The sequence below is a fragment of the Aspergillus mulundensis genome, assembly GCF_003369625.1.
Source record: "Aspergillus mulundensis strain DSM 5745 chromosome Unknown scaffold_5, whole genome shotgun sequence".
Taxonomy (NCBI): domain Eukaryota; kingdom Fungi; phylum Ascomycota; class Eurotiomycetes; order Eurotiales; family Aspergillaceae; genus Aspergillus; species Aspergillus mulundensis.
The window spans coordinates 1915379-1938682 of NW_020797893.1; the positions used below are offsets into that span (position 1 = coordinate 1915379).

Genomic DNA, 23304 nt, shown 5'->3' on the forward strand with positions numbered 1-23304 from the left:
GCAGATCGTCTTTCGCTCCGGCGGTCCTTACCAGGTTGAATAGCTTGTGTCACTGTCGACCCATTGAATCGTTCACAAGTGCTGGAATATATTTTATTGGCCTACTCCAGTCTATCCTAGAAACTTCCGCACTCTGTAGTACGGTTCACAGTACAGAAGCTTTTCCCTGCAGACCAGAGGTTGTATAGTGCTGCTTTTTCTGAAGCAAAACAGAGCTAATGGTGATTGCTCTGCAAAGTCAGCACAGTTCACTGTACCTAAGGCTGTACCGTACTCCGTATCTAGCATGGCTTTGCTGTCTCGGGAACTAGACCTAATCTGTCGCCGCCTTTGGCAGAAAACATCCTTGCCCAACGCGCGAATCTTGACCTCACCCGACTTCGAAGTCGGCAACGAGTAAGGCGGTTTTCAGGCAACTCAACAGGCTTGGCTATCAACTCAGCTACAATATCAATCGATCCGAGCACATCAAAAGGTATGAATCTTCTTCTGCTCCACCGATCAGGCCGGTCGGTAGCGGTCTGAGTGAGTGCCTGCCCCGCTGCCACTTCGCCGCTAATATTCGTCCAGAGTCATCAAACGTTGCATTCCCGTCAAACGAACGGGCTACTGCAGCAGGCCACCCCGGGATTCGACATGTATTGAAGTCCTGGAAGACCGCTTCCCTGGGATCTACCAGCTTCCGCAGCAAACACTTGAGCAGCAAGCTGTTAAGCGCCATGTGCAGTTACTGATCTGTAGAGACCAATTTCACCCCCCTGGCTATGCTCACTTTCATATGCCTGATGATCTGATTGTCCACCTACATTACAAGTCGCGCCTTCTCTGGTGGATCAAGGATGAGGATTTCCATGTCGGACCACCAGCGCAAGACGACCCTTACTTTGTCCTCTCAACTGACGCGGCCCGCCTGTCCGACCGTGACCAGCCTGCCTGGCCTGGCCCTGAAGAGTATACTCAGTACATGCCAACCGCAACCGGCGAGACCCGACGAAGCTCGGGCCCATGGTCAACCCTTTACCACGTCAAAACCCTGGTGGCAGCAGCCCATGTCAAGATGGCCCTCCTCTGCCTCTGCCAGAGTCTGCACATTTTCCGCCGTCTGGACTGGCTCTGGTTCGCGATGTTGTATGACCTCGCGGAGCGGAAGGTTCCCGGCGAGCGCACAGTTACAAAGTACCAGCTGGACGTGCCTGAGCTGCAACTGTTCTGGGACCAACTCCGAGGACACGTGGAGGTCGCAGCTGACTGCAACATCTTTGAGCCCCTGCTGGAGTACCGTGCCCGCCTAATGAAAGAGAACAAGCTACCTCATCTCCTGGAGGGATCACCTCCACCCGACACTGTCTTTGTTATGAATAAGCTGCCTGTCACTGCGGACGCGGGTTGGTGCACGATTGACCAGGAGGTGGTCCCGTGGATCTATTGTAAGCGCTACACCATTTACCGCCACCTGTTGCTTCGCTGAGTCTTACCGGCTAAACCCTTTAGGCCGCTGGTGTTCGTGCTTTGGTTTGTCCTTCTTGTTGTGTTTTTGTCTCTTCTTGTTTCTTTTTGTTTGTTTGTTGGTTGTTCCTGTTGGTTTTTCTTCTTGCCGGTCTACCTGTCACTTCCTACCTCGTTGAATTTAGATATTATTAGCCCCGATCTTTCCGCAACCCATCATCTAGTATGTCTATCTCGAGGCCCTTAACCGTGTCTGCTTGCAGTACTTCACATATTCTCGAGCTCGTTGATATATGCGGCGGTTGAAGCACCGCAACGAGCTCAGTGCCCTGGAGCTCGGAGCTGATTCTTGGAGCCCTGCCCTGGTCCGCTGGTTTGTCGCTGTGTCCAGCACGATCAAGAACCACTTGCCTTTGATCCCGGGGTTCCTCTGGAAGCGAAGTAGTATAGGACGGTGCGAAGCTAGGTTCACTGTTTCATGGCTTGATGCTTTGTGTACCTCCCTGGCAAAGCCGCTTCCTCCAAAGCAAGTCTCTATTGAAGGCTCATCACAAATATGCACTTTCATCGAATTAAGTATCATCTTTCCATGCAAGATATTGATACGTAAGATAGACGGTAAGTAGCGACACCAAGAACGCTCCCAGGCTAAAAGCCGACGAGTTATCCGACGTGAGTGCTGCGTAAATGATTACGCTGACGCCAACTGCTAAGAGCATGACGAGCATAAATGGTAAGACAAAGACCCAATTCAGACCCTCGTTAATACGGACACCCCATCCTCTAACATGGCGGTTAGTTCCAGGGCTTCGGACTAAAGGATCTCGGAGTTTCTTGGGAATCATGGTCATCCAGAACGTGTCAGTGTGGGGTCCCGGTTTTAACAGGTGTTGCAACGGGATATGAGACAATTCAACGTCTTCCATTGGTACTGGCTCGTAGAGGTATCTTCTTGTCGTAACCTCGACTTCTGGAGGAAATTCTCTCGTCTTGAACCACGAGGGACAACAAGTGATTCCAATAGGAATTGGTGAGAACTATGAAGGAAAGGAAGAGTTAGCCTGTCATTCACTGATCTGATCTGATGGTTGGGTGGTGTGGGTGGTGGTGTATGCAAGAATGCCTTATACGTATACGTACTCGGACAAAATCTCCAGATACAATCTTGTGGAGATGTATTTCAGGCATAGCAGAGAAATGTATCCAACGGAACCGAAAGAGCGGCCATACTGATGGGAGCCGTGGCAGCCGCATTGCAATTGCGCGGCCGAAATTACAAGCCCACAAGGGAACGATCCTTGAAAGTCTGAATCCTTGCTCATGACAAAGTTTCTGATATTCTTGACGTACTTGCTGGAAAAAGTAATGGTCATTGGTGAGGGTGCTCACTTCGATATGGACCAGAACGGTTGAGCTTCTTGCGCTCATGCATAAGAGAACGAATTGAGCATCCTGAATCTGGGGTGTTGTGCTATATGCTTGGATATTCTCGGCTGGAATCGACTGGGATGGGAAATGGTATGGGACCAATGGGTTTCCAGTGCTTCCTCTGGCGGGGTTCGAGATAAATTGGTCATTTAAATGCACTCGAGGGGGAGGCTCTAGACGACTCGAACCAGGCGACGCATCATGGTGTGGCATACTGCTAACAGCAGCGACGCTGTTAAGAAGTTTTCACCGGAACCTTTCAATCCCACCCGCAGATAGCTCTCGAACATCAAGGTATGAAAGTTCTCCACAGCCCTAGAGTATTATTAACGCTCCTTCCGCAGCAATTGCAGGAAAACTCACGCATATATACGAAATCCGCTGATAACCAGCTGCGGGTGGAACAATCATATTCATTAACCGAATCCACCAGGTTGACAGTCTGGTTAATTCCCCTGTCTTTGGAGGCTCGGCCGTAACCTCGTCGATGGGGCTACCATGATCTTTTAGGGGTTGAGTAGAACTGATAGGATCTTCGTCAAGTCCAAAATCTGTGGCCATATCAGCATAACTAACGGCAGGCATTCCAGTTTCGAAAGCTAACCTGGCGTGATATTTGGGTTCAAGGTGCTGTCGCTTCCGTGGACTGCGGGAGACTCCTTTATTTCCTCGATTGGACCTTCGCGGCTACCTTTGCTTTTGACTTCCAACCATTCTCGAAATTCTTGACGTAGGCCACGAAATGCTTTTGTTGATACCATAAACTCTTTTACCTCTTTCAGAGTGCTGAGTGAGCTTTGAGGGCCGCTTTCGGAACTGCTTGAATCGCTGTCCTCAGATATTTCATTCACGTCTGCACCAGAGTATGCATGATTTTCCATTTGCGCCACTAGCCACGCGTTGAGGACCAAGTTCGATTCTTCTGATTCCACTTTTGTTCCTAAGGGAAGCTCGGGGCTATCCTGCAAGCAGGCTATGCGGATTTTGGCTGCTGTCCTCCGTGCAGACAGCCGGACGAATTGTGCCGCTTGACGCTGAACTTCATTTGAAGCTTCACCATGCAAGCTTCTCCCATAATGTTTGAGTATGCGGGCAAAGTTCCTCTGAAACCTATCGGGGCCAACCTTCGAGATTGCCAATGGATATAGAAGCTTCAAATCTTGGTCATCCAAAAGCATATTGGTTAGTTCAATTATAGCAATCGCGGTGATCTCAGGGTGGTCAGGGTGGGACGATTGGGAAGACATTGAATTTGTGGAGAAAATGCTTTCAATGTCACTTGCATCCCACTTTGAGCTCCCTTTATCATCTTCAGCCTCAGTGTGTTCACTTTCCTGTGTTTCACCATCCCCGCTTTGCTGTTGAAGAATCTTGGCGAGAGTGTCCACCGGATCTGGAGAATCCCCCAAGGTATGACACACACGTATGGCGTGACGAAAAGACGGGAACGAGAGTTCTGAAAGAGTCTGAATAATATCATCTCCAGGCCAGTCCCAAGAGAGATTCTCTCTATGTCTGATCTTGGCAAATTGGTCCTGCATGAATAAAGATATGTCGCGCTGCATCGTTTCGGGGGTTGTGGACATATCATGAAGCTCTATGTCCTGGTAATCGCCAGTACCCTCAACCCCTCCGAAGCCAAGTTGAATTGGAACCTCCGGTCTGCTAGTTATAAACACCCGCACGCGAACAGTTTTTGCTTTTCGTAGAAGACGTAACAGTCGGACTACATTTCGAACATCGTCGTCGGGCTTGCACTCATCTAAAGCGTCAACCACAATCACAGCAGATCGTGTCTGCTGGCCGGATTTGTCAAGATCGAGAAGCGGTTGAAGTAGTAGTTTGTTAAACTGTTCTTCAAGCGATTTTGAAGCAATGCCCGGGTCGTCCTTGAGCGCCTTCTGCACGCCAAAGCCCAGCTCGGGGATTTTGAGAATTAGTTGCCTTGCCAGTGTCGGGAAAAACTTCTTTGCGTTGCAACAATCTCCGTTGCCAGCATTAAAAAAGAAGCTGGCACCCAGATCGTTGGTATCTTGGAGCGACCTTGCCACCGTCCGAGATATTGTGGACTTTCCTGTCGCGCCCATTCCACTCAACCAGAAAATACTTTTCTGGGAGGGTGACATAGCCCAATCCATTATCTCCTGAAGGAGCTCAGTCCTAGTACCAGGGAGACAGCTGTCTCCTCTATAAGGATATGGAGAATATTCTGCCTCCCTCACATGTTCCAAATTTGCAAGAACCGATTCATGAGTCCTACCAATCGTCAGAGAGAAAAATATAAATAGCCATATAATCATGCTTGAACGTACAGCTGACACTCCTGTAAGAACGAGGTGAATAAAGATTGGTATCCCTGGAGATCTCGAGTAACTTCCTCCAGTTCTGCTTGGTTTAGGGGCCACTTTACACCAGTCTTTCCCGTTTCCGGATCGAGCCTTGTTTCTAAAGCCGTAGGTTGGAGAAGCAATCCGTGATATTGTCGTTTAGTCGTGAGTTGGATAGGGCTCTTCCATCGAGATTATGGACAAGGCTCTCCAGGACTTCGAGTGTCCATTGAAGCTTTGCAGTTGCCTTTTGCAGGGTCAAAATATCGTCCTGTGCATTTTTCACATGGCCAATATAGCTTCCGCAAATCTCCACAAGGCTTCTTGTCAGTTGAATGGCCGCCACGATGCTCGCCGCTAAGGACAAACCATCCATATCAGAACAAACGGCGTAAGGGCCAATATTTCGTGCAGGTGGATTTATAGCGCCTGAAGTCAGATTCACGAATATGAGGTTGAGCTTACCTATATCTAGCGCCCAATGAACCGGATGACTTTCTTAGCGCGACCGAGTGAACGGGATGACTTTCTGACAGAGCCCTGTTTTGGCCCCGTCACACAACTTGCCTAGTAATTTACTAGTAAAATTGTTCTCCGAGGCTCGACCCCGGCCAAACAAAATAGTACCCTTGTTTAATAAAATTAATTCTTCATAATCCTAACTAAACTGAGCATTCTGAAGCTATTTCGAATGTCTAAAAGTTATATTTACGTCAATAGAATGCAGGAATCTCATTGGTTAATTCAAAAAGGGGTAATTATCTGACGCGCGCCCGCAGAGGCCTCGTACGCCTGCCAGTTCCTTCCTAACACGGCTAAATTGAAGCTATTCAGAGCGGAGATTGTAGCGGTCGTAGCGGGAGCTGCAGTGGATGTTGCGGAGGCCTTGTACGCCCGCCAGCTTGGTCCTAAAACGGAAATTGAGGCTATTCAGAGCCTGGCCTTGGTGGTGAAGGAGGTGACGTTGGCCGTGGCGGCGTTCTATTGGCCAACGAGCTTTTTTGTGGGTCTACGATTACTGGCCAAAACGTGGCGCTAAACTCCTTTAGGTCATTTTTGTCAGAAAGTCATCCGATTCACTCGGTCGCGCTAAGAAAGTCATCCGGTTCATTGGGCGCTATATCTAGTAAGATACGTAAAGCGGGGTAGATCTGGGCGCCAAGAGCAACACTGCAAAGCAGTGCATTACGCCCACCAAGACACTGCAGGATTAAACTAATAGATTTTCCAGCATGCTCTTGTGCCTATAGGCTTTAGCCCCGTATACCGTAGACTTCCACCGGGGGCAAGAACAAGACTAGGACTTTGGTACGCGGCACCGAATTGACGAGACTTGAGGATCACACTAACCTCATTAGGTTAGTTGCGCCCACAGAGACCATGATCTCCGAATAGCTTCATCTTAGCTAAATTATCAGATCCACCTCAATGACATGGCATTCCATCGAGCCCTTTCACCTCTTCAACAGGGACGGGGTGAGGTTGTTGGGGAAGCCCAAGAATTTTCTGATGGCCGTGCAACAGATAGTTCAGCTGGGCAACTACATATCGAACGGTCCCGGCCAGAACGTCGGAAGATGATGGTGGTCACACCCAGCATGTAGCCGACCGCAAAACGCTAGGATGTTGAGTGATCAGGAGGGTCCTGATTCGAGGAGGCGATGCATCCCTGCCCTCGCCGACAACTCAGCCCGAAAACGCGAAAAGTGGGCACCCAGTCCACCTCTGGGAAGGCAGCTTTGGGCAGAGCTTGCTCTTCTGCTTCAGGGCCGCCTTCCGCGGCGGTGGCGGGGATAGCACCGACTCTCCAGTTTGTCTGCCAACGCAATCGTCACCTCAGCTGGTTGAGCGCTATTCAAATAGCGATAGCTTTCGATGGTATGTCCTCCCAGCAGAAGATCTTACGGTGCGGTTGCACGAGCTCTGCTAACAATGATTGGTTACAGGCGAAGCAGCCTCGCGCGGGGCAGTGCCGGTCGAATGTGACTATGCTTATACAGGTCGCCCTCTGCTGATTCGCCTCCCAGTCGACAAGAATCCTCATACCTGTTTTCGCTGCGCTGTATGTGATTCATGTACCAAGGAAATGTCTGACCCTCTTTCCATCGCTCTTAGCGTCGCCGACCTGATTTCCCTGGCAGAGGAAGTGTTTCAGCCCGTAAACAATCGCGCAGTCAAAGACGCAAAGAAGGATATCCTTAGCCTGTTTACGGAAATCCAAAACCCTTCCGTATTGCTCTATCGGCTTTCTTTGCTCGCTAGGTCGTTCGAGGATGACGGGCGCAGCACAACTTTCCGCCTCCATCATGTCAACCCTTGCCGGCAGACCGTCCAGGAAATCAAATTGCGCCTCCAAAAAAAACGGCTGCAGGACTCGATTGGAGTCATGGACGTGCAACTGCCGCTGCTACCAGACTCAAATCGCCGTATACTTCCAAAGAGCTCAAAGCGTTACTTGACGAGATATCTACCCACAAGGCGACAATGACGCTGGCCCTTTCCGCGGACTCACGCTAAGCTGAAAACCCTCACCAGACAGGATGAGATTGGTAACGACCTTGCCAAAGTCAAACATACGCTGGAGCAGATTCAAACCCGGATTCTGGTGAAAAAAATACCACCAGGATGTATTGGACTTCTTCGATGTATTGGACTTCTTCATGGGCTATAATCCAAAGCCTACTCTCCAGACAAGCATTAACCTTTGGCATCAAAACACCGGACTATGGCTCACCGAGGGCGACGAATTTAAGGACTGGCTTGGCTCTCGAAATGGCAAACCCTGGCTGAGTGGCATTCCAGGTGCCGGGAAGACTGTTCTGGCAGGCTTGATGATTCAAGAGTGCCTAGCAGCGACGCAATACGTTGGTTCAAACAAAGGGTGCTGTTTCTTCTTCTGCGATTACAAGGAACTGGAGTCTCTGGAAGAGGTCAATATTCTGAGCTGCTTGGCTTCACAACTTGCCAGACAGAGCCACGATGCCTTCGGAATAATGGCCGCCTACTACAAAGACCTAAACCCCGGGAACAGCTTGCCTAGGTCCCCCGAGGCCGCAGTCCTTATTGAGAAGCTGGTAGAGATGACCCAGTGCTTCGACCAGGTATTACTAGTCGTTGATGGTCTTCAGTCAAAAGTAACCGAGTACCTTGCATCCCCAATATGCAAAGCCCCGTCGACCTCAGTGGCGTTACTAAGTCGTGTGGAAGAGCATATCCGGGTGCTTCTAGACGGGACATTTCATCACATCGAGATCGCTGCTCAGAGCGCAGATGTAGATATGTACGTCCGCGCAGAGTTGAAACAGAGAATTCAGGAACAGAAACTGCGCATTCGCCGACCAAGCTTGGAAGGAGAGATTATCGAGGCATTAATACAGGGAGGTCAGGGGATGTAGGTCTTCTCCCAGATTACACTGTGCATGACTAAAGGCTGACAGGTTCTGCCTCAGGTTCCTTTGGGTCAGCTGTCAAATGGACTATCTGTGCGATTTCTGCAAGGAGGCATTAGGGAAATTGCCACCAACTCTGAATGCAACATATGAACGAATTCTACGGAACGTCGTTCCAGCATCTTCACACATCATGCAAATGACTTTGCGAATGGTGGCAGCTGCAGGGAGGGAGATATCAATACCGCAACTAAGTGATGCGCTTGCTCTTCGCTAGGGCGATTTATATATAGGAGAAAATAACGCTGTCCCAGAAGAGGAGACTGCACCGGTCTGCAGCAGCACCCTACGAAAGTCCAATGATGGATCCCATTTTGAATTTGCGCACTTCCCCGTTAGGGAGTTCCTTGAATCGCCTTATCTACAGGATCCAGAATTAGGCCTGCAAATTTACCACATCACCCCACGTCCAGATTGACTACTCGTCCATTTCTGCCTCCGATTCGTCAACCTGGATGATTTCAGCAGCTGTCTTTCAGCACCGGCGAACGCTGTGAAGGCCGTGGAGAGAACCCGAATCAACCACCGTTTTTATCACTTTGCAACATGGTATTGGCCCTCCTGGTTGAGGATGAGCCTCGCTGGGGCGGCCATGCACTCCAATCCGGAGCATACCAATTCTCTGCGGAGTTGCGCTTTCGAGTTTTTCGATGAATTATTTCAGCTGCGTAAAACCCCACAATTCCTCCTGTGATGTGTTACATTCTCCTTCCGTGTACGGGATGAATATGGCCTTGGTGTCGACCCGTCTGATATCGTTGCGAAGATTATCCATGCCGATTTCACGACTATTCATATGGCTAGTATTCTAAGCCTGGAGCACTTGATCTATAGGTCAATTGATGAAAATGCAGCTTTGTTTCAATCAGTGAGCAGCATCGCCTCTCCGGTTGAATGTCTGCTCTTTGGCTTGCCAGTGCTCCTTTACGATGTTCCCAAGGATCATCAATTTGAGCATGACAACGAGACGATAATGGAGTCCCTGTTCTATGACTGGATGGGGCCGAACACATCAGCCACCTGCATTCTATGGCTGGATTTGGTGACATAGTTGCTCCCACGGATTACCATAGCCACACAAGTTGTCAGTCTTGGCTCAATGCGCTACTCGCTGCTAGACCTTATCGTGCGACTAGCAGGTCACAGCGACATCACGAGCTCCATGGCTCTATTCTTAAAAGCGATGATTTCGGGCGCCCAGGTCCACGGCCAATCAATTAAATAGCTTCACGAGGTATTTCAGGTGTTGGACCGGCTATTGTTGGATGTGACACGCTTGGCAAGGGTATTGACTGAGATACGCTCTGCCGCTCGAACTGGGATTCATGACAATTATACAAGGGCATATTTGCGTCATGCAATTAATAAGGCAAGCGTCCGTCATCATCTTTCTATTATGGTCGAGGCAACAGGGCTTTCGGACAATGCATACAACTCGACATTGGAAGCAGCTATCGAATATGACAATGTGTCGAAGCTAAGTGACCTGATATTGGACCCGAGATCCAAACCATATTGCGAGACACAGGAAGATGGGATTTCCTTGTTGCAGATAGCTGCAAGGAAGAATTCTACTCGGGCACTAAAACATCTACTTGACGCTGGTATGGATGTCTCAGCGCAGGATACTATGGGACGTGTGCCACTGCACGATGCGACAGACAGTTGCGCCCATATACTCCTAGAACATGGAGCTTCCAATGGTGTAAAAGATCACCAAGGTAACACCCCATTTCACCTGAGAGTAAAAGGAAGAGAAGCCTGGCGGCGTGATTATATTGTCAAGCCTTTGGTGGACAAACACTTGGATCGACAAGCCCGACTGGAGGAACTCAATGATGACGGGTGCACGCCGATGGCAGTTGCCTTATCCGCAGCCGAAAATGACATCATTTTATCACTGTTACCACACTATCTCACAGACAGGTGTTTCACTGGCTCCGTCACACCCTATGAAGAAGTGCTGAAAGCTGGCTTAGACAGTGTTATAGAAGCGTTCGTCGCCACCAACATCTCACTTGGGAAAGAACCCTTCCCTCTGCATCACATTTCCCCGTCAAGTTCTATACAATCGGTTCGTTCCTTGAAATCTCTTCGCGAGAACTGCTGCAGCCAACGTCATAAGGGGCGGCTGCTGATCGAAGCTCTGCTCAAACAGTTGCCAGGCTTCGATGACGAGGTCGCCGATGGGCTCTTGGGAGAGCTAATACCTCAGGACGATGTGCTGAAAGCGGATATTCTCGAGTTCCTTTGTTCTGAGGTCATACCAGCCGATCCCTCTGACTGGGCTTACCATGTCCTGGAGATATTCTTGCATCACGAGATTTTTGCTGCCTATGAGGCCGAGAGGGCTTGTCCGGCCTTTGAACCGATAGTCGATGCGATTCTTACCGCTATCCAGGATGCTGAGGTGGATGCGGATGACTTGGCAGAATTTAAATTAATTATCCTTAAAATTCTGAAACCCAGCTATCTCAAAGAGCCTGAGGGATCGTGGAGGAACCAATACATATAGGGATTAGGCGGCCGTAATACATAAAGCTCTCATCCTCGGTACCAATGTTCTTGAGCATGTTAACAAGGAATCCTATCTGCACTATACCTGCCGGCCAAGGTGTCACTGTTCGCCATGAACCTTCGCGCTCCTGCTGTTAAACGCCAACGTTAGTGGACCGAACACATTGAACAGTACGTGCAAGTTGCCGCTAACTCACCTTTTAGTTGCCAAGGAGGTCCCATGGAGGACGGAGAAGTTACAGATGCTTCTTCAGAAAGGGGTGATCTTAATGCTCGCGCCATTAACTCAAGGCCTGTAGTCCTTTACCATGCCCGCGAATATTCCGTGGAGACCATGCAGCTTCTGCTAAAGAACGGTGCCGACCCTAACAACGCCTCTCACGACGAGCTTCCAGCAATGCTAGAGTTCATGTGGATGCATAAAGTCGCTGGGCTTCAAATCCTAAGAAACCATTCCTTCAACATTAAGTGGACAAAAACATTTGACCTTGATTCCTCTTTTTATGGCCATGTGGTATCTTCAAAACTCCTTAAGGGGCGCGAGATCCCCCAATGTAATGCGCTCCATATAGCAGCTATTACTGGGTCTCTGGACTGCCTGAAATACTTGGTCAAGGAGGGCGTGTTGTCAAATATCAATGTACCGGCGGGCCTTGGCTACACATGTGCAAATTTTGCAGCAGCATATGGCTCATCAGACATCTATAGGGAAGAAAATCTTGGAGTATCTAAACTCAAGGTGTTGTGGCATCAATGCATTAAGTGACCTCCAAGAGACACCACTCGACATTCCAGTTCAGTATGCCATGCCAAAATACATCATCGACTACCTTGCTGAAATTAGCGCTACACCGGGCAGCGTGAAGACTATGGGTATTGACACTCGGATCACCATTAAGGTCCTCGGAGGAAATGACCGTGAAGATTTAGTGAGAATATACGGAGAGAAAACGCTCAAATCAGAACGGCTACGTGTTCTACGCAAGGCCATAGAAACCGGTGACCTCTCGATCTGCAAACAACTGCGGGCTCTGGGTTGCTCAATGGACAGCCCTCTCCCCGATTGTTGCGTACCTCTTGAGTGTGCCTTGCGACACGGAGAGAACGCCCTGGCGCTCTGGCTTATAAGACACAACGAGGGAGAGTGAATAGAATTTCATAAGGGTACCGATGCAAGTGAAGGAATAACCCAGTTTGCCTTGGAGTTTCTGAAATGCAATGCAATCCTGGAGCAGATGATGCCGCAGTTTCAAGACGCATGGCCTGAATGGCTCACGGGAGACTGGACGGCGGTTAATGCAGCCGTCTCCTTTGAGAATGTGGACAGGCTGCGAGCTGTTCTTGAATTCATAGTCAATCCTCCGAATCGTCATGAGTACGTTGTGTTCCACTGTATGTCATCTTCTGCTAATGGTTTAATGCAGGTCCCACAGGTCCACGGCCATGCAGGCAGTATCTGAGTTACTGAATGTACATCACGTACAACACCCTCTCCATCAGGCTGTCCGCAGCGACAATGTCGAGGCAGTGGAAATCCTCGTGAAGTATGGCGAATAGCAGCCCGGCATGTCAGGGATCGCCCAGCGCCGTCGCAAATTGACATCGACAGTCTGAAGAACTGGTTTTGGAACAGGCGACCGCCGCACGCGACAGACAACGACGACAATCCCATCGCGTACGAAGAACGCCAATACATCGAACATCCTGATCTTGTTGCCCTCGTCGATGACGACAGGAGTCCGCTCCACCGCCTCCTCGAGAAGTTCTCGTTCTTCCGAGAACTGCGATATTGGCGGAAGGATCCGCATCCCTCCCTGCTGCCAAAGTACGAAGACGAGGAGACCGTGTTGGTGGATGACGACAAAATCAGACATTGCCTGAAGGTCGTTACGGTTGCCTGAAGGTCGTTACGGTTGCCGTTGGCATTGTCATGCTCGTGGGCCCTCTCTGGATACTGGCGTATATCGATGGGATGCGTTCTAGACTCAGCATTATCACGGTCGTCATCGCGATTTTCCAGGCCCTAGTTGCCATTGGCACAAGGGCAAGCCCCGCCGAAGCGCTGGCGGCGACGGCTGCGTAAGTTCCTTTGCCTTTCGCTGGAATGTAATGTGCTGACGTGTCTTTCTTGTAGCTATTCTGCCGTGCTCATGGTCTTTCTACAGACCAGCAACTAGAGGACTGCCTCGAATGCGCTGCGTTGCCCAGGAGCTCCTTTCCTTCCCTTGGGCCCCCTGATCGCTCGAGGCGACCGTTCATTGCGTGTTCCCTATACTTGGCCCCGTGCCGTTCGTTTTGTCTTCGATTTTCTCCCTTTTGCCTTTCCCCTGTTGCTCGTGTCGTCGTTACGCTTTTCTCCTTGTCGCTCTTTGTTTCTGCTGACGTGGTTTTTTTGTTGTCCTGACGTCTCTTTTTCTTTCTACTTCGTCATTCCTCGTTGTTGTGTGTCAGCCAATGGTGGAGATCGCTTAGTTCGATGAGGAAGCGCTGCAGCGCTTTAACAGCGCTTAGGCGCCTTAGGCAGTCTTAATTAAAATATTATAATGCCTACTATTAAATTACTTGCCTGTATAACTATAATATTTATAATTTATTAAATATTATAAAGTATTAATAAAAGTATTTAAAATTTTTATTATTTTTAAAAACTTAAATTATTTATATAAACCCTAGTTAGCTCTAGCTTTTAAATATTATTATATTTTTTATTTAATTAATAGCTTTTTTTTATATGATATTTAAAGGGCCTTGTAGTTATAAGCCCGGAAAATTACTTAATAATTTAGTTTATTAAATTTTTATTTTTTTTAAATTTTTTAAAGCTATTTATATCCCCTAAGTACTAGCCCTTTTATTATATAAAGGCCTTTTATAATTAATTATTTTTTATATTTACACCTAAAAAATTAAATATTAATTAAACCTTAACTTTTATACTTAATTTATTAATTTAAAAGTTATTATAAGCTTTACCACTAGTACCTTAAATATAATAATTTTTTTAAAGTTTAAAAAAACTAGCTAGTATAGTATAATTATATTTTATATATTATAATTATTATAAAAATTTAAAAGTATTTTAATTTAAAAATAATTTACTAAACTTTTTTTTTAAGCTCCCTTAACTTCCTAAAAATAATATTAATAAAAAGGTATTTAAAATATTTAATTAAAAATAAAACCACGCTAAGCATGTTCTTTTAAAAATTTAAAATATTAATAATATTATATAAAAGTTAATTACACTTTTTATTTAGTAATTTATTAAGGATAAGCTTATTATACAGGTTTTTATTAAATTAAAGTAATAACTTACTTTTATTAATTTTAAAATTAAATTTAAGGCTTTTAATAATTATATTACTACTTTTATTATATTAATTTAATAAGAAAAAGTTACCTAATAGCTTTAAAATTATAAGCATACTTATTAAAAAATCTTATATTTTAAATAACCCAAGGCTAATAATAAAACAGCTAATATAATATTTTTAAAAATTATTAATAAATACTTAATAGCTTATGCAAAGCGCCATATAAATTAATTAAATTATAAAAAACTTAGTAAGACTAATTATCTTACCTTTATTTTTAAGTTTTAATAATATTTTTTTATTATTAATAGCTTTACTAAAACCTTTGCAGGAGGAATAGCCTTTACTATACTTGCTAAAAAATTAAATTAGTTTTTTATTAATAATTTAAATACTAAAGGTTTTTTTACTAACAAACCTTTTTAAATATTAATTAATAATAAATTAATTTATCCTTATAAATATAAACACGCTATAAAGTTTTATTATAACTTTATATATTTATATTATTTAAAGTCTTATAAAATAAATAAAAAACTAAAAAAAAATTAATAAAATACTTAAAAAATAATAAATATAGCAAGAAGCTTTAAAAATTAAAGGTTAAGAATACCAAGCTTTTTAAAAATAAAAAAAATACTAAAAATTAAAAAGCTTAGTAAAATAGCTAAAAAATATATAATTTATAACTTTTAAAAAATATTATAAAGCAGCCCTAGTATTTAGTATTTTAAGTAATTTAAAATTTTAAAATATCTTTATTTTTAATACTAGTACTTTTATTTATATTTATAATAATTTTAATTATTTTACCTTTTTAAATTACTTTTAAGGTGGTAATATTTAAGCTAAAAATATAATTATAGTTATATAAGGTTATAAATTAGTTTTTATTTATTTAAAAGTATTTAATAAAAAAATTATATTATTAATATTATATAAAATTATATATACTTTTAAATTTTACCTTAATATTATAATAATAAGACCTTTTTAAAAAGCTAAATATACCTAGGATTTTAACACCCTTATACTTAAAAATAATAAACTAGTTTTTTATTTTAAAGATTATTTTTTAGGCCTTTAAATAGTAAAACTAAAAAAAGGTTTTTTAAAGCTAAAAAAGGCTAACACTTTAACTTAATAAAAAATTAAAACTTTAATTTAAAAAGTATAGCTTTAAAAAAATCTTAAAACTTTTTACTAATACCTAAAATATATTAATAATAAAATACTTAGGTATTTTTTTATAATAATATAAAAAGTTAATATTTTTAATTCTTAATTACTTAAGCACTATAATACTTACTAGGTTAGTTAAGCTTTTTAATAAATATTTAAATAACCTTAAAAACTAGTTACCAAGCTATTTATTTATATTTATATTAATTTTATTTTTATAAAGCTAGTAATAAATAAAAATTAATAAGTAATTTATTTTTATAATAAATACTTTAAAATATATTAGGCCTATACTTACTAGCTTAAAAGTAATTATAAAAATATTATTAAGTAATTTATATAATTTATATAAAATTATTATAAAGTTACTTTAAAGTTTTGATTTAATAATAACAAGCCTACCTTTAATAATAATATTTTTAACTTTACTACCTTTAAAAGTATTTTTTAAAACTAGTTTATGTCAGGGCCGACATTAATCCGGGTCACGCTATTAAGTAATGCCTAAGGCACCTAGGTCATGCCACTGCAAAGCGTTAACATCACCCGTGTGGGATGCCTTAGGTACCTATTTAGCTTAATAAACCTTATTATTATAAATTATTATATAAAACTTAATATAGCATTAAATTTAATATAATATTAAATTTAATATAATATTAGCTTTAACTAGGGACCTTAGCTTAAAAACCTTAGGTTTTAAGTATTATTTAAATAATAAATTAAAGGCGCGTTTTATATTAAATTACCTTAATAATTAAAAAGTAATTATAAAAAGTGTAAATATAAAAATATTTAAATACTACTTATTTTTTAAATAAAAATAACTTAAAAAATTATTTAAAGGCCTTAGGCCTTTAGGTAAGGCTTATATAAAAAAGTTAAAAATTATAATATATTTAGTTTTTTAAGTAATTTTTTTAGTTAAATTTATTAAGGTTTTAAATACTTTATTTTTATTAGTTAAAAATACTTTATTAAGCTTTATTATTATTAATAAAAAATATTTAAGTACTAGGGCGCTTTTATAGTTAAAATTATATTTTTTATTAATTTTTAAATATTATTAATATAGTATTTTAAATTAAATTTTTAAATAAATAAAGGCAGACTAAAGCTATTTTAATTAAGGTTTTTAAAATATAAACTTAAGTATAAAAAAGTTTAAAATTATTATTTTTACCTAAACCTATATTATTAATATTTAATAATACCCTTATTATTAAGGTTACTAACTTAAATATTAAACTAAATAACTTATTTCCTTTAAAAGGTAAGGCTTAAAAAAATTTTACTATCTTACCTTTTTAAAAATTTTATATAATATTGTGGTTTCATTGCTGGTGTTAATGCCTTAGGCCACTTTATTAGCCGTGGCAATGCCAAGGCCTAGGAATATTAGTAGCCTTAAAAAATAATACTTAGGCCTTACCACCCTAGATAAAAGCTATATAAAGCACTTGGAGGCCTTAATAAAAAATCTTTAAATAATTTTATATTTAATTTCTTTTTTATATATTTTTTTTTAATTACCTAGCCTTACTAGCTGGGTAATTTCCAGTGCTAGTATTATTATATTTAATAGTATATTTTTAATTATTTAATTAATAAGCTTTTTTAATACTATAAAATTTAATTAAATATAGTAATAAGGTAATTACCGTGCCTAATTATTAAGGTTATTTAATAATATATTTATAATAAGGCTTACTAATAATATAAATTATTTAACGCTACCTGTACCTTTCTAGTAAAAAAAAAAAAATTAAAGCTTAAAAAATTTTTAAAGGGCCCGAGAGCTATACTAAAAATATTAATAAAAATAATTAATAATTACTTAACCTAAAAACCCCTTTTATTAGCGCTAGTAAAAAATATTTATTTAATTATTATTTTAAAAAACTCCGCGCTCGGGCAGCAAGGCAGCTAGGATTTTTTTTATAATTAATAATAATAAGGGTTATTACCTTGCTTATATATTTAATTAAAAAATTATATTTTTAATTATATAAATAAAAAAATTTAAAATTTTTTTAATTAGTAACTTAACCTTAATTATATAAAAAAAATTTTATAATAGCTATTATTATTACTAGCTTTTTAAAGTAAGGGTAATAATTAAGGGTATTAAGTAAAAATAACACTTGTGCTATAAAAACTACTAAAAAAAATAAAAAAAAATATTAATTATTTTAATTAAGTTTCTTATTTAATTCTTAATTTATTAAGACTCTTTCTTAGTATTTTATCTAACTTTAATTAACTAATTATTATAAAATATTTTATAAACCTAATTAACCCTACTAACCCCGTGGTTATCGCGTAGTATAACTTATAATATATAAAAATTAAGTTTTTTTAAAAATAAACTAGCTAAAATAAAAAAACCCAAGGGCTATTTATTTAATTTATTATTTTAAATAATTTATTTTATAAGTACTAAAAAAACGCCCAAGGCCAATTATTTAATAAAAAATTAATTACTTAAAAAATTTTTAACTTTAAAAGTATTACTAAGTATAAAAACTATATTAACTTAAATATAGCTAAGATATAAATTTAAAATATAAACTATTATTTTTATAATAAGTATATTTTTTATAACTAAAACTTTAGTAAGTATAAAAAAATCCTAGTTATTACTAACTTTTTTATTAGCCAGGCTAAAAAGCGCTAAAATACTTGCTAGTTTTAAAAAAATTAAAAAACTATACTTAAATAAATCTTTACTTTTAAGTAACTTAAAAATTAGGTTTATTAAAATTTTAAAAAGTATTTTAATACCTAAAAACACTATTTTTAATACTAAAATATAACCTAAAATAGTATTAAAATATAAAGTTATAATAACTACTTTTAAGTTATTATTAGCCTGCTTAAACACCCTATATTTATAAAGGTTTAAATTATAAACTTTATTAACAGGGCTAAGCCTAAACTTTAAGTTAAATAAATTTATAATTATAATTACCTTATTACTTTTAAAGTAGTAATTAAATACTTTACCTTATATAAGTAAAGCCTTTATATAAAAAAATTTATTTAAAAAGGCTTTAGTAATTATTTTTTTTTATATAATTTTAATTTTAGTAAAGGATTTAGCCACTATAACCTAAATATTATAAACTTAAGTATTATTAAAACTACTTTAATTAAGGCCCTAGTTAAAAATCCTGTACTAAAAGGTTATAATTAAAGTTATTAACCTATTAGTTAAGGTAGTTAAAAAAAGTATAAAACCTTTAGTCCACCCTTATATTTAATATTAATTTAAACCCTAATAATATTAGCTAAAAGGGATAGTATACTTATAATTACCTTTATTTTAATTATAATAATAACAAGTACCTTTGCCTTAACTATCCCAAGCTATCTTATTTAAAAAATAGGACTAGCTACTAAATTTAAAAATATTAATAACTAAAATAATAAAAACTTTTAAATATATTTTTTTTATTATTATTAACCTTTTTAAATTTTTTTTTAAAAACTTAAAGTAAAAGAACCCCAAGCCTTATATAATATTATTTACTTTTTAAATTATTAAAACTAAGTTATATACTATTAATAAAAATATTTTATAATACTAGGCAAGCATAGGTACTAACCTTGCTAGTACTAAGTATTTTTAAGTTCTTATTAATATAAGTATAAGATAATTTTTATTAATAAAAAATATTTATACCTACTATAATTATATAAGGTAAAAGGCTTACTTAATAAACTTAAAGTTACTATAGTTAATAAATAGCAGGTAAAAGTATATAAAAGCTTTTAAGTACTACTTGCGCTTAGTAATTAAAAATATATTTATTATTTATAAAAAATAAATATTTTAGGATATAATATTATTTTAAAAAAAAACTAGCTTTATAAATACCTTTTAAAAATAAACTTTAATATTAATAAGATATATTTCCCCGCTATTAATAAAAAACACCTTTTTATTATTAAGCTTATTTAAACTTAACCTAATATTAGTAGTATTTAAACTTTCCTAAAAATTATATTAATAAAGTAAGCCAAGCACCTATTATAAAAGCAAATTTAGTAGGCCTTTTTTATAATTATTTGCCTTAATCTTAATTAGAATAAGGGTATAAAAAAGGGATTTAAGGTATTTAAATTAACTAAGAAAATTACTTAAAAGTTCGCGGATTAATTTAAGAAAGAACTTTTACTAACTCTTTTTTTAAAATAAAATATAGTTTATAATATTAATATAGGCAATTTTTTTTTATTAACTAACCCTTTTATTTGCTTTTTTAAAAAGAACTTAAGAAGTTAAAAAAGTAACTTACCAAGCTTTTAAAAAAGGGTATTATTTATGTTTTTATTAATTCTTGGGGATTTCTAGTTATTTTTATTTTAAAGCCTAGTAATAAATAATGTATATATATTAATTACTAATTATTAAACTAAAAAACTATTAAAAATAGCTATTTACTTCCCTGCATTAAGAACCTTATTAACCTTATAAAACCTGCTTAATATCTTTTTAAAATTAACCTTTTTTTAAAATATTAACAGGTGTAAATAGGCAAAGTATTAGTTTAAAAAATAGCCTTTAACATTATTTTTAAAAAATATAAATTTTTAATAATATTATTTAGGCTAAGTAACGCCCCAGCCACCTTTTAAATATTAATAAATTAAGTTTTTACCCCTTATATAAAAAAAGCTTATATTATATACCTTAATAATATTCTTATTTTTTTTAATTTTATTAAAAAGTATAAAAAACACCTTTACTAAATTATAATAGCCCTTAAAAATAACAAGCTATTTACTAAAGGCTTTAAGTACACCTTTATTATAAAAAAATTAAAGTTTTATAGCTATATTATTAGGCATGAATATGCTTAACCCATGCTAGTAAAGTTAAATATTATTTAAAATTAGTTAAAACCTTAAAATATTTATAAAATCTAGTAATTCCTAGGCCTTGCCATATATTATTAAAAATATATTAAAAACTTTACTAAAATTATTACACCGCTACACAAACTTTTTAAAAAAAAAATATTACTAAGTAAAAAAAAAAGTATTATATAGTATAATAAAATATTTAATATAAACTTATATTTACTACCTTAAAAAAAGTATTAATTAATACTTTAATACTTAAAATTATAAAGCTGCATAAACCCTTTAAAATTAAAATAAATACCTTAAAGTAGGTAATTAGTATAATTTTTAATTAGTAGGATAACTAAAAATATTAGTATTTTATTACTTATAATAGCTGTAAACTTAATAATACTAAGAAAAATTACCTAATATAAAAAAAAAAGCTTTTTATAATTAAAAAGGTGTTATACTAATAAAATTACTACCTTAAAAATAATATTATAACTAAAGTTATTATTAATTATAAAAATTTTAAGTACCTTACTACTATAAAAACTTACTTTAAGTAACTAGTATAATAAGTAAAAAAGTTTTAAGTATATAATTTAAATATTTATTATTACCCGGGCGCAAAGGCTATTATTTTTAATACTTTTAATTAAAAACCTAATTTTATTAAGAATGGCCCTGCTAATACTTAAAGTAACTAAAATAAAAAAATAATAAATACTTGGGTTAAGCGCATAATACTAATATTAATAATTATATTTAGCTAAAAATAAAAAAAAATATTAAAAAAACATAATAATAACCTACCTTAAAAATAATTAATTACCTAATAATAAATCTTTTATAAATTAGGTATAATAAAAAAGTAAGAATTTTTATTAAGACCCTTAACCGGGCGTAAAACTTAATACTATAAAAAATATTTTTTTATATATTAAATTAAATAAATAAAAGGCACCATATTTACAGGTGCCTTTTTAAAAAAACTTTATATATAAAATATATAAGTTTTATAGCTACCTAAAATATCCAGGTTTTTTAAATATAATTAATAATTATACTTGGTAGCTTATAATAAAAAAAAATATTTAATATATAGTTTACGCCTGCCTTACTTATTAAATTATATAAAGGTTATAACTAGGGCTGGAGCGTGAAATATAATTTTATATATTTAAAAAAAACATGTAACCCTTTAAGTAATAGGAAATTAACCTTATTAAGGTATTACTAGTAACACCTAATAATAATAAATAAATTATTATAATTATTAATTATATAACAGGCTAGCTAGTTACTAAAGCTATTTTTAATATTAAAAATAAAATAATAGCAAGATTTCTATATAAAAAAATCTTTATTTATTATAGGGCTATAACAAAATTAATATTAAATAATAATTTAAACTTATTATTTAAGGTTATTACTTATTTTATATAATTACTAAAAATAAAACACCGTGTTACTATATTATATTACCCTAAAATAAATAAGTATATTAAGTAATTAAATAAAATTTTTGGCTTAATGCTTATAAAAATACTACTTAAAAAGTTAATAAAACTATAAAACCAGTACTTAAATCAGGTATTATTTATTATATATATTAAATTATATAGTATTACTAGTATAAATTTATTTAAACTTTTATATAATATTTAACCGCGCCTTTTTATAAATAATATATTTATAAAAACTATTACCGCGGAGAATTACATCTTTAAGTTATAATATATTTAAATTATTATTAATAAGCGCTTGTTAGCTTATGCTATTAAGTAATAGTATATTTATAATTATAAAGTAAAGTATTACCTATTTTAAAAAAATAATTAGGTCCTAGTTAAAAATAAAAACCTATAAAAATTTAATACCAAGTAATTTAAATCTTATAAGGTGCTAAAATCACACCTACTAGGCATATATATTATTACTAAATTAAATAAACATGTTATTTATAATCTTATTAATAAATAACACCTTATTTATATAAAAGTTAATAATTTAAAAAAGCTTTAGGCAAGTATATAATTATAAAAAGCCCTTAAAAAGCAAGGCTAAAAAATTATAAAATTAATTAAGGTATAATAAATTATTAATACTATTAAGCCTTTAACCCCCTTTTATTTTAACTTATTAATATAAACAAGGGCGGAATAAAATAAGCATAAAAATAAAAAATTATTTTTAAACTAAATAAAAAAAGGTGCTGTTATTAATAAGCTTACTACTAAAAATAAAAAGCATGCTAAAAAAGCAAGAGCTTTTAAGGCTAGTAATACTTTAGTAATAAAAATATTATAAATAAAAACTTATAACCCTATTTATCATATATTTTTAAAATTAAAACTAGATAAAAAATAAACTTTAGGGAGAGACTTACTAATTTTAATTAATAATTTAATAAAAAAAATTATTAATAAATACTAAAAATACTAACCTCCGCGGGATATTAAAAAAACTAGTACTAAGTGTAACTTTATTATTATTATTTTAAATTATTATATTTAAAAAAAAAGTATTTTATAAAAAAAAAAAGTATAGCACTTATGCTAGAAAGAACCCGGCAGGTAGCTTGCTAATATTTTATTTATTTTATTTAAAAAAATTAAAAATTAAAACTAACTTATACTTTATTATTATTATAAACTATTTTATTACTAGCCTTAATAATATTTAAATTTTTTAACCTGCTTAAAGTAAACACTATTTACTACTTTATATTTAAATCTGCCTTACTAAACTTAGCTAGCTTTTTATTTATAATTACTTTATTATTAA

At 36.4% G+C, this 23304-nt stretch overlaps 7 protein-coding genes across 7 annotated transcripts; 6 read left to right on the forward strand and 1 right to left on the reverse strand.

Moving 5' to 3' along the window:
* Positions 1 to 286: 286 nt before the first annotated feature.
* On the forward strand, positions 287 to 1468 carry DSM5745_05929 (uncharacterized protein; the record flags this gene model as incomplete). Its single annotated transcript, XM_026747945.1, has 3 exons — positions 287 to 396; positions 443 to 475; positions 571 to 1468. 3 exons carry the CDS (start codon positions 287 to 289, stop codon positions 1466 to 1468), a joined length of 1041 nt encoding a protein of 346 aa, XP_026603777.1.
* A 550-nt stretch (positions 1469 to 2018) lies between these two features.
* Positions 2019 to 4961, reverse strand: DSM5745_05930 (uncharacterized protein; the record flags this gene model as incomplete). The annotated part of the gene is made up of 4 exons (XM_026747946.1): positions 2019 to 2483; positions 2587 to 3106; positions 3248 to 3425; positions 3479 to 4961. The coding sequence occupies 4 exons, from the start codon at positions 4959 to 4961 to the stop codon at positions 2019 to 2021; spliced, it is 2646 nt and encodes an 881-aa protein (XP_026603778.1).
* A 2900-nt stretch (positions 4962 to 7861) lies between these two features.
* Positions 7862 to 8867, forward strand: DSM5745_05931 (uncharacterized protein; the record flags this gene model as incomplete). Its single annotated transcript, XM_026747947.1, has 2 exons — positions 7862 to 8592; positions 8651 to 8867. The coding sequence occupies 2 exons, from the start codon at positions 7862 to 7864 to the stop codon at positions 8865 to 8867; spliced, it is 948 nt and encodes a 315-aa protein (XP_026603779.1).
* Positions 8868 to 10046: 1179 nt separating this feature from the next.
* Positions 10047 to 11165, forward strand: DSM5745_05932 (ankyrin repeat domain-containing protein; the record flags this gene model as incomplete). The annotated part of the gene is made up of 1 exon (XM_026747948.1): positions 10047 to 11165. The coding sequence occupies one exon, from the start codon at positions 10047 to 10049 to the stop codon at positions 11163 to 11165; it is 1119 nt and encodes a 372-aa protein (XP_026603780.1).
* A 114-nt stretch (positions 11166 to 11279) lies between these two features.
* DSM5745_05933 (uncharacterized protein) lies at positions 11280 to 12315 on the forward strand (the record flags this gene model as incomplete). Its single annotated transcript, XM_026747949.1, has 3 exons — positions 11280 to 11313; positions 11380 to 11832; positions 11876 to 12315. 3 exons carry the CDS (start codon positions 11280 to 11282, stop codon positions 12313 to 12315), a joined length of 927 nt encoding a protein of 308 aa, XP_026603781.1.
* An 87-nt stretch (positions 12316 to 12402) lies between these two features.
* DSM5745_05934 (uncharacterized protein) lies at positions 12403 to 13068 on the forward strand (the record flags this gene model as incomplete). Its single annotated transcript, XM_026747950.1, has 3 exons — positions 12403 to 12542; positions 12592 to 12711; positions 12777 to 13068. 3 exons carry the CDS (start codon positions 12403 to 12405, stop codon positions 13066 to 13068), a joined length of 552 nt encoding a protein of 183 aa, XP_026603782.1.
* Positions 13069 to 13097: 29 nt separating this feature from the next.
* Positions 13098 to 13344, forward strand: DSM5745_05935 (uncharacterized protein; the record flags this gene model as incomplete). Its single annotated transcript, XM_026747951.1, has 2 exons — positions 13098 to 13246; positions 13302 to 13344. 2 exons carry the CDS (start codon positions 13098 to 13100, stop codon positions 13342 to 13344), a joined length of 192 nt encoding a protein of 63 aa, XP_026603783.1.
* Positions 13345 to 23304: the final 9960 nt, after the last annotated feature.